General features: G+C 43.1%; 1 protein-coding gene across 1 annotated transcript in view; it reads left to right on the top strand.

The window, feature by feature from the left end:
* UBE3C (ubiquitin protein ligase E3C) overlaps positions 1–14,679 on the top strand; it is a 173,446-nt gene that overhangs the window by 85,299 nt on the left and 73,468 nt on the right. The window contains exons 14-15 of the mRNA XM_074946275.1: positions 1,920–2,024; positions 3,781–3,868. Of these exons, the coding sequence (XP_074802376.1) occupies positions 1,920–2,024; positions 3,781–3,868 (193 nt within the window). The remainder of the gene's footprint in view (positions 1–1,919; positions 2,025–3,780; positions 3,869–14,679) is intronic.

The following is a 14,679-nucleotide window of genomic DNA, read 5'->3' as shown; positions in this document are numbered from 1 at the left end:
CAAAATATGATTTGATGCATTTAGAATTCTAAGCCTTTCTGTGGAATCAAAAACAGGAGTTTTTCAAACACTTAAGTAGTTGATTATATTGTACTAAGTTCTGAGTTGGCTATTCTAAAACAGTAGAGTCAAAAACTACATTTCCTGACGTTTAATTTACACTGATACTTGCGTCTGGTACATTATTAGAAGGAAACTCCCATTTTTATGTATTTTTTTAAAAAATATAAACAAATTCAAAGGAATCTTTTTTGTTTATTGTGCTTTTCATTTTAAAGAATCCAATACATTTTGTTGGGGTAACTCCAGTCCCAGCTAATTTAATGCAGTCTTCTTTAAGCTTCTTTTACATTTTTTTATTAACACATCCTTTTACTTCACATGGAAGATTTCTTTCTAGATTTTGTAACCGGGGGGGTGGGGGCGGCTAATGGAATCTCAGAACTTTAATGACTCATCTAGCCTGCATCAAATTTTACAAGGGCAAGATGATGAAAGAATTCCTGTGTAATCAAACAATTCTCCTAATAGCATTTTCTTTCAGACTTATTCCAACCTGCAGGACCTTCCTTTACAAACTGGATATTAAAAGGTCCTTTGTTTAGTATCTAGAGACAAAGCTCTTTGGAAGGTCCATTAAGTTCTTTGTTGCTTTTCACACCTGCCCATGAAGACTGTGGTTCAGCAAGAAATACCTTGAAAGCACTGTCTGTGCATTTCTTCTACTTGTTTTTCAAGTGCTATAATTTTAAGTGGCAAAGTGTATTCCTACTTGTGGTAGCTTTGGTAACTTGCTTTAGGCTAGTTCTTCTGTAAAAGTATAACGCATCCTTCCATTTGTTTGTTACATATATTTGGGTAGGGTTACTAAGTCATTTCAAATATTTGTACCCAGATTTGGGAGTAGGAGGGATGTGATCGGGGTGATATTTGTGGGTGCAGTAGGGTATTGTAAAGGTACTGTTTGACTTGATATTTCTGACTGGTTATTTTCTGGTTTGGGGGAGCTGCTGATGTGTCCTTTATATTTTTTAAATTGTCAGAGGTGCCTAGTGTCCAGGATAAGTGTCTTCCTCAGCTTCCTTGTTTTGTTATATAAATATATTGAAATGTCGATTTTTGTGTTTACCTCTACTCTTATCCTCTTGGACCATCTGATATTGAAATGGCCTTACCTCTTTTGACAAAAATTAAGCAATTTAAAATAAATATGTATGAATATATAAAATATTTTGGTGAGAAGATTGGAGTTATACAATTTCAAGACTAAATATTATTGATTTTTTTTTTTATATTAGGTCAGTATCTGGTGTCTGTGAAAAATGTGTTTGGTGCGGGGCAGGGTGGGAGAAGAAGAAATGGGGAATGTTCTTAAAAAAACAATTTTTCTAATCTAAAATTGGAGCTGTCAGCGTGAGATGTATACTCAGTCTTAGAATATGGGACAGGTGATATGATGCTTAATGTAAAAATGTTTAAAAATCTTATACATTTTGTATATATTCTAAGTGCTCAGGTACCTTGGTAAGCACAGTATAAATACTTAAACTTAACTCTTATTTTTAATAAATGATCTTACAGAAGGAAATTATTTTGTGCTGATGTGATTACTTTTAGCCTTCCTGAGTTAGCATATAATTTTTTTATACATTAGAGATATTCTGTGATCTGCAGAAGGGGAACCACTTTTCAGTAAACTAATTCTGGTGGTGATTTATGGCCAGATCTCAATTGCTAATCATGTCTTCTAAAGTATTTAGCAATAAGAACAGTGTAGTGTTATTTAGGGGGAAAAATAATTTAACCTGACACACTATTACAGGACTTCTTTAGAAATTTGCTTTGAAGAATTGCCTTTCCTTTGCATGGTTTCATTTAGTGACCAGTTCATATTGAATAGAACTGTTTCTGTCATCTAGGTCATCACTAATTTAGTGAAAATGTTGAAATCTAGAGACACAAGGAGAAATTTCTGTCCACCAAATCACTGGCTGTCAGAACAAGAAAACATTAAAGCAGATAAGGTAACAATGTTTCTTCACACAACATTTTAGATGTTTACCTTGAGTTTCCCCATCTTGTCTGTATTTTATCAAATATATTTAAACTTCCAAATACAAGGAATCAGATTTTCTTGGAAGAAAGAAATGACCTGCAGTATGTACACTAGTAACAGCTAGTGCAAGAGTAAATTATATGATGTTGTAATACATAGTCAGATATTTGTTATGAGGTATGAGAATTACTTTTCGAGTGTGGCATCGATATTGCACAGGAATTAACTTAGTTTAAAATCTAGACATATGTTGCTGTTCTCTGAAACATTTCTCGTTAGTCTTGCAACTAATCAGAAGATGTTACATGTAGTCGTATTACCAATTTGTAAAGTGGACCCTACTTACAGTGACCCTGGATGTAGTAATGTTCTATTTATAGTGAAAGGAGAATGCAAGTCCCAAATTGTCTCGATAAATTAGAATGGGCAAATTACAATTTGGGTCATAGTGAGCCTCTTCTCACTATAAGGAATATATATTATGGCAAGAATTACTTCACTGAAAGAGGATTTCTCTGAATTGTAGTGGAAGCAGTCAAGCTTTGCTTTTGAAATAAAAATGTTCTTATGTTCTCACCCTAGAAGAGAACATAAGAATGGCCATACTGGGTCAGACCAAAGGTCCATTTAGCCCAGTATCCTCTCTTCCGGCAGTGGACGGTGCCACGTGCCCCAGAGGGAATGAACAGAACAGGCAATCATCAAGTGATCCATCCCCTGTCGCCCATTCCCAGCTTCTGGTAAACAGAGGCTAGGTACACCATCCCTGCCCATCCTGGCTAATAGCCATTGATGGACCTATACTCCATGAACTTATCTTGTTCTTTTTTGAATCCTTTTATAGTCTTGCCCTCTACAACATCCTCTGGCAAGGAGTTCCACAGGTTGACTATTTGTTGTGTGAAAAGAGAGAGACTTTATTTCCTTTAAAGTTAAAGCAGAATCATGCCTGTTGTTTCTGAAGAGTGTGTGTATGTGTGTTAGAGATGGAATACTAATATACCAGTCAAAAAATTTGCTCAAGCATAACTGGAACAGTTGAAGGCTTGGCTCTAAGAAACAAGCCAAATTTGAAGTAAACTGGTCCAGCAGTTTTCACTGTATAACTCTTAGCAGCTAGTAGTGTTGTGCGTGCACAGTAAAAAATTCTGTTTATTTTATGTGATCTACACACTTGAAACTTCCCAAAGTTTGAGATAATCTAAATTTCTGGAATGGTCCAGGTGTTCATACATGCATGCTTGCTTGCTTTTTATTTATTTATTTTATTTCATTTCATTTTATTTATTTATTTTAAGATCTTGTGCCTGGATATTTCACAGAAATGCTGAAAGGAATGAGTTTTCATTTGACACTTAAAAAAACAAACTATAACTGAAGAATGTGTGTTAAGTACTGTAATTTACTGTATGTGAAATACAGTAATTGGTAGTGTGAATTATACTGTATATTGTATTTCAGCAATGTTTTACAACCATACTTTAAGTCATAACCACGATGAGGCAGAGTTAAGGCTTACCTTTCCCCCATCACGGTCTGATTTTTGAGTTCTTGATTTTTCTATCTTAACATTGCATTCACTCTAGTTTTAGCTGAATATAATTTTAATAACAATTTAGATTTTCCAACACAACTGCTTGGACTTATCAGCGTACTATTTAAGCATGTATTTATTTGCATCTTTAATAGGAAATGTTTAACTACAAGGTTTATTAATTTACTAGGTTACACAGCTTTATGTGCCATCAGCCAGACACGTTTGGAGAGTCAGAAGGATGGGAAGAATAGGACCACTGCAGTCTACTTTGGATGGTAAGATACTGTGTCTACATCACTTTTGCCTTAGGAACAAGAGCAATCTCAATTTGTCTCTCATAGGTGGTGGTTATACTAAGGAAATGTAGGTTTTCAAAATTCAGTTGAATAGTTCATGCTAACCATAATGGTTCCTAATAGCAATGTAGTCTCTAAGTTGTAATTTGTTCTCAGTATCCTCATTTATTTAAAATGCGACTGACTGTGATGTAGAGTTAGAGAAGCCTTCTGCTGCCATTCCTACTTATATCGATGATAGGGTGAAGAAATGATTAGGCTTGGGGGGTGTGTGTGTGTGTGTGTGTGTACACATAATATAAATATAATACATATAAAATTGGACTATTGTATAATATATAAAAGCGTCTCATTGTACTCTTATTTTCTATGATGGAAAATTCATGTTTTAAAAAGCTACCCATTAATATATAAATATAACAAATGAGCTTTATTTGCCATAATATGTAAATGTGAGGGAGAAACTTCACTGCACAATCAGCTGCTTTTCAAACCTGTGTATCTTCACTCCACTTCTTTTAGGATATAATTTTGCTTAAGTGAATATTTGAGAAAGGAATGGAAGATAGGGTCCTTAAACTTGAGGGAAGTTGGGAAGATTGGGCACGAGAGGAGGACAGAGCAGGGGAAGTGGAGAATGGCTGTTAGCTTCTTCCTCCCTGCATCGCAGTCTCCTCACTTCAGCCTATCAGCACAGAAGAGAGAATATACAGAGTAAAAACTGTGGAAAGCACTCTAATGATACCATGAGTGTCCATTAGTTCCTGCTGCAGAACCTGCTGAGGCTGCTGCTTGTGTCTGCTCCTGCCAGCTTGAATTTCTCAGACCCTTGGGATTTCTTTCTTTCCCAAGTTCATGTAGCTAGGGAAAGTGGGAGAAAGGGTACATAACACATAATGCCCTCAGAGGGAATAAGAATCACATCTCTGCAGTTCTGGGTTTGGGAAATTCTGTGGGAGGGAGGTATGACCTCAGCGTAACACTGTGGAATACAGACTGTCATTTCTGTTTAGTTGTCTGCCTCAAGAGTCATCCATGTTGTACAGGAAGTGCCAGATATGCCTCCAGGTGTTAACCTGGGTCCTGAGAAAGGTGGGGGGCACCTCCAACTCCTCGAGGGCCTCCCACCCCCAGGGAAACTCTTGTAAATCCAACAAAAGGACGTTTGAAGTGCTTCAGAGTGGGTAAACCTTCGAAGCAGAAGCTCAAGTTGGCCAAGAATATCAAGTGCCAGGACTCAGTGCTAGCACTGCCTGAGTTGGCACAAACTCAGTTTTTCCCACGCCTTCAGTAAGCCCAGGAGGCTGCTTCATGTATAGACAACATCACCACTGAAGCCTAGGGTTCTGCCAAGTGTATTCTGCTCCAGGCATTTGGGTCACTAGTGCTTCATTTTGGTGATATTGAGCTGTGGCTCACTGGACAGGGCAGAGCTTCCAGGTGAGAGACCAAGGGAGGAGGTTTCAAGACAGCCTAGACTCATGCACCCTGTTCAGAGTTTCTAACTTCATATACCTCCTTATTGAGACCTTGAGATATTCCCCTCCTGAATTCATGCACTCGAAGGAGAGGAAGACTTCAGCATCAGGATATATTTGGCAATCGGCCCAGATTGCTCCTGGCCTTCTGTGGGTATGTCTACACTGTAATATAAGCCCAAGTGGGGTTAATGGGACTCAAGTCAGCTGACCCTGGGTTAGAGAACACACAGGGCTTGAGCATCTACACTGATTGTTAACCCTAGGTTAGGAATTTTCTAACCCAGGCTTGAACCTGGGGCTCTGGCATCCATACTGCAGTACACAGACCCTAGTCAAACCAACCATATCCCAGACTCCTTAGCCCCCACCAAAATGTGGCCACTCTCTAGCCCTTTGTGGTGCACTGTGGGAAAACTTGACTGTCCATCCTGACATTACAGAACGTTTGAACAGCTCGCCAACACAGCCTGCTGAGCAGTCATTTTGATTAGTGCATTCCCAGCTACCGGAGGCAGCAACATGGAGGAGGAACCTTTAGAAGAACTTCTGTTGCTTGCATTTTCACTCCTGTGTCAGGAAATGGGCAGAGCTTCTGTAAGAAACAGGCGGACATTTCGGCAGCATTTTATGACCCACCAAAGGCACCTGACATAGTTTATGATGGCGGTGAAGGAGTACCCAGGAATGGCAGACTTGAATTGATTGATTCTGCTCATTAACGCTTGGTATAGCTGCTGATGCCCCATATGTAGACAGGTTTCAGAGTAACAGCCGTGTTAGTCTGTATTTGCAAAAAGAAAAGGAGTACTTGTGGCACCTTAGAGACTAACCAATTTATTTGAGCATAAGCTTTCGTGAGCTACAGCTCACTTCATCGGATGCATCCGATGAAGTGAGCTGTAGCTCACGAAAGCTTATGCTCAAATAAATTGGTTAGTCTCTAAGGTGCCACAAGTACTCCTTTTCTTTTTGCATATGTAGACAGGTGCTTCTGGACCAGAGCCACAAGCACAGACTGGTGGGATCACATGGTCATTCAGACTTTGGATGACCAGCAGTGGGTCAGAACTTTCACTTGAAGACAGCTATGTTTCTGGAGTTTTATGAGCAGCTAACCCCAACTCTCCAGCATAAAGACACATGGATGAGGCCACCCTTCCTAGGCCAGAAGCAGGTTGCTGTAGCCGTCTGGAAGCTGGCTACCCCACACTGCTACAGGTCCATTGCCAATCGGTTTGGTGTTGGAAAATCAACTCTGGGTAAAGTGGTGGCGGAGGTTTCTGAGGCAATCAGTCACATGGTTTGACCCAAAGTGGGGGGCTTAAAATATTCCTGAAGTAATTTCTGGCTTTCAGAGAATGGGGTTTCCAAACTGTGCTGTGTTGCCTAATTCTTTAAGTGGTTACTGATTCTATTAATATTTTCCAGTTAGTACTAATTTAAAGAGCTGGGGTTGATGAGTTCTTATCCCAGAATCAGGCACAACAGAATTCAGGTTATCAAGTTCAATATCTGGTTGGGAACCCTGAAGTGTACAGAGATGACACTCTCACTAAGCGCAAAGCAAAGCTTTAAGCAATTTTATTAGTACAATAAATAGAGAGACAAATGCTCCAAACCACATAAAAATAATATAGCAGTAATATAATGTTAAAGGTAATCTCTTGTACCATTCCTCGCATATACTCACACCCTTTCTTGGGGATCTGGTGGTAAAGGACAAGTTGTCATCTACCCTGTCATGCCAAATGAGTTTGATGGTCCAGATTCTACCCCTTACGTGATGGTCTGGCCTGTTATAGGGCCTGACGGTTGCCATGAATATTCATATAAATGCCCAGCCTCCTTTGTCCATATTCAACTTCCTCACCCTACTAATGTTGCAGTGTCTTCATTCTATAGCTTCTTTTATGAATGATTTCAACTTATCATACATGTCAGTTTGTTGCCATGGCAAGTTCATGGTTAAGCATCTGCCAGTGTTTCTATAGTAAAATATCCAAGCCTAGTATGAGTTCAGTGTTCCTGCAGTTACCATATATTATTTTGTACAAACTCCCCCTTAATCACAATGTTCCCAGATCCCCAGAATTCATGGCCATTGTTGAGCCACTAAATTATGCTACGGCTCATAAGCCTCAAAGCTTTATGCAAATTGCTTAAGCTAATAGGATAGGCCTGTAGGTTTCTTGTATTAGTGCTAAATAAAATGCAAAGCTAGCTCTATGGACTATAGCTGGGACCATTGATGGGACTCATGTGCCCATAGATTGCCCTCCTCAAGGAGCACATGAGTACATAAACTGCAAAGGATATTACTACATTCATATGAAGGCCCTTGTGGACCACAGAGTGTGATTTATGAACGCCTGTGTGGGTTGCACTGGGAAAGTTCATGATGCCAAGGTTTTTTGCTGATCAGGAGTCTACATTTATGGACAGGCTGGGACACTATTCCCACCAAATGACATTGTCATAAACGGAGTTACTGTCCCCACCATTATTCTGGGGAGCTGCATATTTGCTTTTGCTTTGGCTTCTGAAACTACGCTGATTTCAGAGGCCCTTGGCAAAAGGTGGTTCAATTATACTCTCAGCAGGTGCATAATTGTTGCTGAAAATGCTTTTGACAGATTGAAATCCCATTGGAAATGTTGACAGACCCATTTGGATTCCAGTGTCAACAGTACTGTCCACATTACTATGCTCTTCACAATCTTTGTGAAGCCAGAAGTGCGCCATTTCCCCCCGAATGGAATCTCTGACCGTGAGGGGCCACCAAATTGCTACCCTCAATGGAGTTGGATGCACTCAGGCAACCGAAGTCATGGGTGCTTTGTGCTCCCATATTATGGACTTGCGTGGCCCAATGGAAGAGAAGGACTAGTACCTTTGTGAACTTGCTTGTTTGTGGCAGCAGTATGGGGACTCATTGATTGTGGGGAGAGTACTAATGAATGACATGATCACTTATGAAATGGGGGGGAGGGGAATTATTCACGGTATGGAATGATGTAAGAGAGTGATTGAAATGTGAATTGCTATAGATAACTGTATTGAGGTATGTATTCAGGTATGTTGGCAACAAGAAGAAAGCCAAGGAAAGTGTGGGCCCCTTACTGAATGAGGGAGGCAACCTAGTGACAGAGGATGTGGAAAAAGCTAATGTACTCAATGCTTTTTTTGCCTCTGTTTTCACTAACAAGGTCAGCTCCCAGGCTGCTGCGCTGGGCATCACAGAATGGGGAAGAGATGGCCAGCCCTCTGTGGAGATAGAGGTGGTTAGGGACTATTTAGAAAAGCTGGACGTGCACAAGTCCATGGGGCCGGACGAGTTACATCCGAGAGTGCTGAAGGAATTGGCGGCTGTGATTGCAGAGCCCTTGGCCATTATCTTTGAAAACTCGTGGCGAACGGGGGAAGTCCCGGATGACTGGAAAAAGGCTAATGTAGTGCCAATCTTTAAAAAAGGGAAGAAGGAGGATCCTGGGAACTACAGGCCAGTCAGCCTCACCTCAGTCCCTGGAAAAATCATGGAGCAGGTCCTCAAAGAATCAATCCTGAAGCACTTACATGAGAGGAAAGTGATCAGGAACAGTCAGCATGGATTCACCAAGGGAAGGTCATGCCTGACTAATCTAATCGCCTTTTATGATGAGATTACTGGTTCTGTGGATGAAGGGAAAGCAGTGGATGTATTGTTTCTTGACTTTAGCAAAGCTTTTGACACGGTCTCCCACAGTATTCTTGTCAGCAAGTTAAGGAAGTATGGGCTAGATGAATGCACTATAAGGTGGGTAGAAAGCTGGCTAGATTGTCGGGCTCAACGGGTAGTGATCAATGGCTCCATGTCTAGTTGGCAGCCGGTGTCAAGTGGAGTGCCCCAGGGGTCGGTCCTGGGGCCGGTTTTGTTCAATATCTTCATAAATGATCTGGAGGATGGTGTGGATTGCACTCTCAGCAAATTTGCAGATGATACTAAACTGGGAGGAGTGGTAGATACGCTGGAGGGGAGGGATAGGATACAGAAGGACCTAGACAAATTGGAGGATTGGGCCAAAAGAAATCTGATGAGGTTCAATAAGGATAAGTGCAGGGTCCTGCACTTAGGACGGAAGAATCCAATGCACCGCTACAGACTAGGGACCGAATGGCTAGGCAGCAGTTCTGCGGAAAAGGACCTAGGGGTGACAGTGGACGAGAAGCTGGATATGAGTCAACAGTGTGCCCTTGTTGCCAAGAAGGCCAATGGCATTTTGGGATGTATAAGTAGGGGCATAGCGAGCAGATCGAGGGATGTGATCGTTCCCCTCTATTCGACACTGGTGAGGCCTCATCTGGAGTACTGTGTCCAGTTTTGGGCCCCACACTACAAGAAGGATGTGGATAAATTGGAGAGAGTCCAGCGAAGGGCAACAAAAATGATTAGGGGTCTAGAGCACATGACTTATGAAGAGAGGCTGAGGGAGCTGGGATTGTTTAGTCTGCAGAAGAGAAGAATGAGGGGGGATTTGATAGCTGCTTTCAACTACCTGAAAGGGGGTTCCAAAGAGGATGGCTCTAGACTGTTCTCAATGGTAGCAGATGACAGAACGAGGAGTAATGGTCTCAAGTTGCAATGGGGGAGGTTTAGATTGGATATTAGGAAAAACTTTTTCACTAAGAGGGTGGTGAAACACTGGAATGCGTTACCTAGGGAGGTGGTAGAATCTCCTTCCTTAGAGGTTTTTAAGGTCAGGCTTGACAAAGCCCTGGCTGGGATGATTTAACTGGGAATTGGTCCTGCTTCGAGCAGGGGGTTGGACTAGATGACCTTCTGGGGTCCCTTCCAACCCTGATATTCTATGATTCTATGAGGGTAGTATTGTCATGCTCATTCCTAATTGTTCATGATAATCTGTTTACCTTTATTATTTTGATTACATGATGTGAAGCAGTGATAGCAGTAAACTATCTTGATGAAATAAACTTTATTTATAAACATGTATTAGAAAAGTACAACCTTCATCCATTTCCGGAGAGGCCAGCTGCCATTACCACACCAAAACATCAGTAACAACAGAATCTGACAGGAAAAAAACATAAAAACAAAGTACATGAACGAGTGTGAACAGTAAAAAGAATGAGGAGTACTTGTGGCATCTTAGAGACTAACAATTTTATTTCAGTATAAGCTTTCGTGGGCTAAAACCCACTTCATCGGATGCATGCAGTGGAAAATACAGTAGGAAGATATATATAGATAGATAGATATATGTATATACACACACACACAGAGAACATGAAAAAAATGGGTGTTGCCATACCAACTATAATGAGAGTAATCAGTTAAGGTGAGCTATTATCAGCAGGAGAAAAAATACCTTTTGTAGTGATAATCAGGATGGCCCACTTCCAACAGTTGACAAGAAGGTGTGAGTAACAGCAGGGGGAAAAAATAAGAATGGGGAAATAGTTTTATTTTGTGTAATGACCCATCCACTCCCAGTCTTTATTCAAACCTAATTTAATGGTGTCCAGCTTGCAAATTAATTCCAGTTCAGCAGTGTCTCGTTGGAGTCTGTTTTTGAACTTTTGTTGTTGTAGTATTGCGACTTTTAGGTCTGTAATCGAGTGACCAGGGAGATTGAAGTGTTCTCCGACTGGTTTTTGAATGTTATAATTCTTGATGTCTGATTTGTGTCCATTTATTCTTTTACGTAGAGTCTGTCCAGTTTGGCCAGTATACATGGCAGAGGGGCATTGCTGGCACATGATGGCAGAAACTGCTGAATTGGAATTAATTTGCAAACTGGACACCATTAAATTAGGCTTGAATAAAGACTGGGAGTGGATGGGTCATTACACAAAGTAAAACTATTTCCCCATGCTAATTTTTTCCCCTTGCTGTTACTCACACCTTCTTGTCAATTGTTGGAAGTGGGCCATCCTGATTATCACTACAAAAGGTTTTTTTTTTCTCCTGCTGATAATAGCTCACCTTAACTGATTACTCTAGTTATAGTTGGTATGGCAACACCCATTTTTTCATGTTCTCTCTGTGTGTGTGTGTGTGTCTGTATATATATCTTCCTTCTGTATTTTCCACTGCATGCATCCGATGAAGTGGGTTTTAGCCCATGAAAGCTCATGCTCAAATAAATTTGTTAGTCTCTAAGGTGCCACAAGTACTCCCCGTTCTTTTTGCTGATACAAACTAATACGGCTACCACTCTGAAGTGTGAACAGTGAAACCAAGTACAAGACACAAACCCCCTACTGTGTCATGTCCTCTGGCCACCTGTTCTCCTTCTCCTTCTTTCCCCCTTTGCTGTGCATGTGGAACTGTGGGAGGGAGTTGGAGGCATCCACAATGGAAGGGGGTCAATATGGAGGGCTGCATGGGCAAGGTTGCCCTGCCCAGCCACTCATGGGGCCTGATTGCCTGGACCACCCAGCCATTGAGGCTTCCCAGCTGCTTCTGGACCATAGCACGGGTACCACACCAGGACTTAGATTGTGGTGTGTGTGATGCAGCAGGAGCTGCTGCTCTTGCAGTCGTTAGTGATATGAGTCACTCAGACAGCTTTTTCTGCTGAGCTCTGTCCTATCTTAGCTGCCATTCCTGTTCCAGGATCTATGAAGCAGGCACTTGATCCCATGCTAAAACTCAGTCCTCTGTCCTGCAGCCAGCCTGAGCCTTTTCTCTTGCCTCTCGACAGGCCTTTCCTCTAACCACAAATCCCTCTGTCTTTGGTACTGGCCCTGCTTGTTGGCCCTCTCTAGCACTTTAACCATAGCATCATCACCAAATGTTCCTTCTTCTTTGAGTCATTGCACATGGCCATTCCAATGTAGATATGTGCACACCCCAAGCACAGTTGCCGGAAACTTTTCCTTTAGTGGTGTCCGTTGGTCGGCTCTCGTGCCTCCTGGTGCCGCACACTCATAGCACTGGTATAAAGGGGCCAGCTGACCCCACGTCCCCTCAGTTCCTTCTTACTGCTTGTGACTGTCTCTGGAACTTCCTCTTGCTCTTGCAAGTTCTCTGTGGACTGTATTGCTGTTTATATATAATTTTCAGAGATTGTCGTTCCTATTTTGTTAGTTGTTAGTTATTCTCTTCAGATTAGCGGAGTTTCCTCTGCTCCCAGTACTGAGCCATGCCTCGGTCGCCAGGCTCCAAGCCTTGTTGCAACAAGGCTAAGCCCCTGAGTAACCCGCACTCCTGTTGCCTGAAGTATTTGGGAAAGCTCACCTAGGGGATCGCTGCAAAATTTGCAGAGATATCAAACCCCATACCAAAAAGTACTGGGAAGCTAGGCTGAAGTCCTTGTTGATGGAGGCACTGCCGTGACTTTCCTCGGAGCCGTGCTGGTTGGACTTGGCACTGAGGCACCTGTGGGGAGCACTCCCGCCACCCTCCAGGAGTCTCGGCACCATTTGCTGATGCTGAGCAAGAAGAGAAAGAAGCTGCTGGGCAAGAGGGGATTTTCCCCAACCCCGAGGACAGCTAGGCATGGAGACCAATGCAGAGTGCGACCTAGGTCAGGCCACTCCCTGGTTCTGGCATCCCAACAGTCAGTGCCATTGACTCTGGCTCTGACGCGGGCACTGTTAAGTCCAGTACCGGACAATCTGTCAGCACTGGAGGGTCAGCATGGTGCCAGCACTATTGCAATGCCATCCACTCCGGAGGCTTTCACTGCAGCCAGGGGCCTTTTCTTACTATTGGTGCTGCCCTGACCAGCGGTACAAGGGTCGGTGCCAGCGGACAGAAGGGAGCATGTGGCCATCAGTTACTGTTCAGTACCAAGACCCATGGTGCCCTTTAAAGGGAAGCCGGCCATGATGGCCCTGTCCTGGTCCTCCCCTCCTTGGCACTGATAGCCAGCACCAGTGGGATCCACTTTGGTGTGGTCGCAGGGCAAAGATTCCTCGTCATTGGAGTTAGATGTATTCCTCCTGTGCCAGAAGTCAACCCCAGCACACCTCCTGTCGGCCCTACCCAGTGGTGGACCCAAGCCAGGTGTTGCCTTTGAGTACTTGGCTCCCTGGCTGGTGCCTATGCAGTGGCCATTTTGGAACTCATGGACTGTTTTCTCTCCATGCAGAGACACCAGTCAAGGCATTCCTACTCAGTGGCAGTCCCTGATCCAAACTCTGGTACAGAGTCTGGTGCCAAGTACCAGGAGCTGGTACCCCAGGACCCATCCAGTGTGGAAGATGAGGAGCGCCTTCAGCTGATGCCGGCCTCCTCCTTCTCCTCTTCTGATGAAGCTGTGTTGGGGATGGGCGCATCGCTTTCTGATGATGTCTTAAGATGCACCAGGAGCCGTTTAAAAGAGTATCTGAAAATTTGGGCATACAGGTGGAGGTGGTAGAGGACTCCTCCCATACTTTGGTCAACATCCTGACCACAATGGGCCGGTCAAGAGTTGCGTTATCTCTCAAGGAGGCCATTATGGACCCAATAAAAAGGCCATCATGGACCCTGTGGCAAATCGCCGCTTCTTTCCCGCCACAGCCATGAGGACTGAAACAAAGTACTTTGTAGTTGCTCATGGGTATGAGTTCTTGTATATGCATCCTCCCCACCCGGGATCCTTGGTGGTTGCTGTGGCCAATGAATGGGAACGACAGAGTTTGCAAGGGGCAACTTTCAAAGCAAAGGACTCAAAAAAGCTGGACCTTTTTGGTAGAAAGGTCTACTTAACTGTGGGGGGTGCAGCTCAGGATCGCTAACCAGCAGGCGCTCCTGAGCAGATATGATTTCAACATGTGGGACTCCATGTCAAAGTTTAAGGACTTACTCCCGCAAGAGGCCAGACTGGAATTCTCCTCATCTGTAGAAGTGGGGAAATCTATAGCAAGAGCCTCATGAACAACTGCTAGACCAGGGAGTTCAGTGCCTCCTAAAGGGTGGGCGCCATAGAAGAGGCTCCACAAAACCTATGGGGCTAGGGGTTCTACTCCCATTATTTCCTAATCTCAAAAGTCAAGGTTGGTCTTAGACCTATTCTATACCTGCACCAACTCAACAGCTACCTCAAGAAGCTAAAGTTCTGCATGGTCTCATTGGCTTCCATCATTCCCTCCCTGGATCTAGTGGGACTGGTATGCCGCCCTCATACACCGCCCTTAAGAGATGCTTACTTTCATATCACAATCTTCCGAGGATACTGGAGGTTCCTCAGATTTGTTGTGGACCACATACACTACCAATTTGCAGTCCTCTCGTTTGGCCTGTCGGCAGCCATACAAGTATTTATGAAATGCATGGCGGTAGTGATGGCCTCCCTGAGGAGGCAAGGGGTGAAAATTTACCCA

This window comes from Natator depressus, chromosome 2 (assembly GCF_965152275.1).
Source record: "Natator depressus isolate rNatDep1 chromosome 2, rNatDep2.hap1, whole genome shotgun sequence".
NCBI classification, from domain to species: domain Eukaryota; kingdom Metazoa; phylum Chordata; order Testudines; family Cheloniidae; genus Natator; species Natator depressus.
The sequence above is the reverse complement of the archived record's forward strand: the minus strand, read 5'-3'. Positions and strand labels throughout refer to the sequence as shown.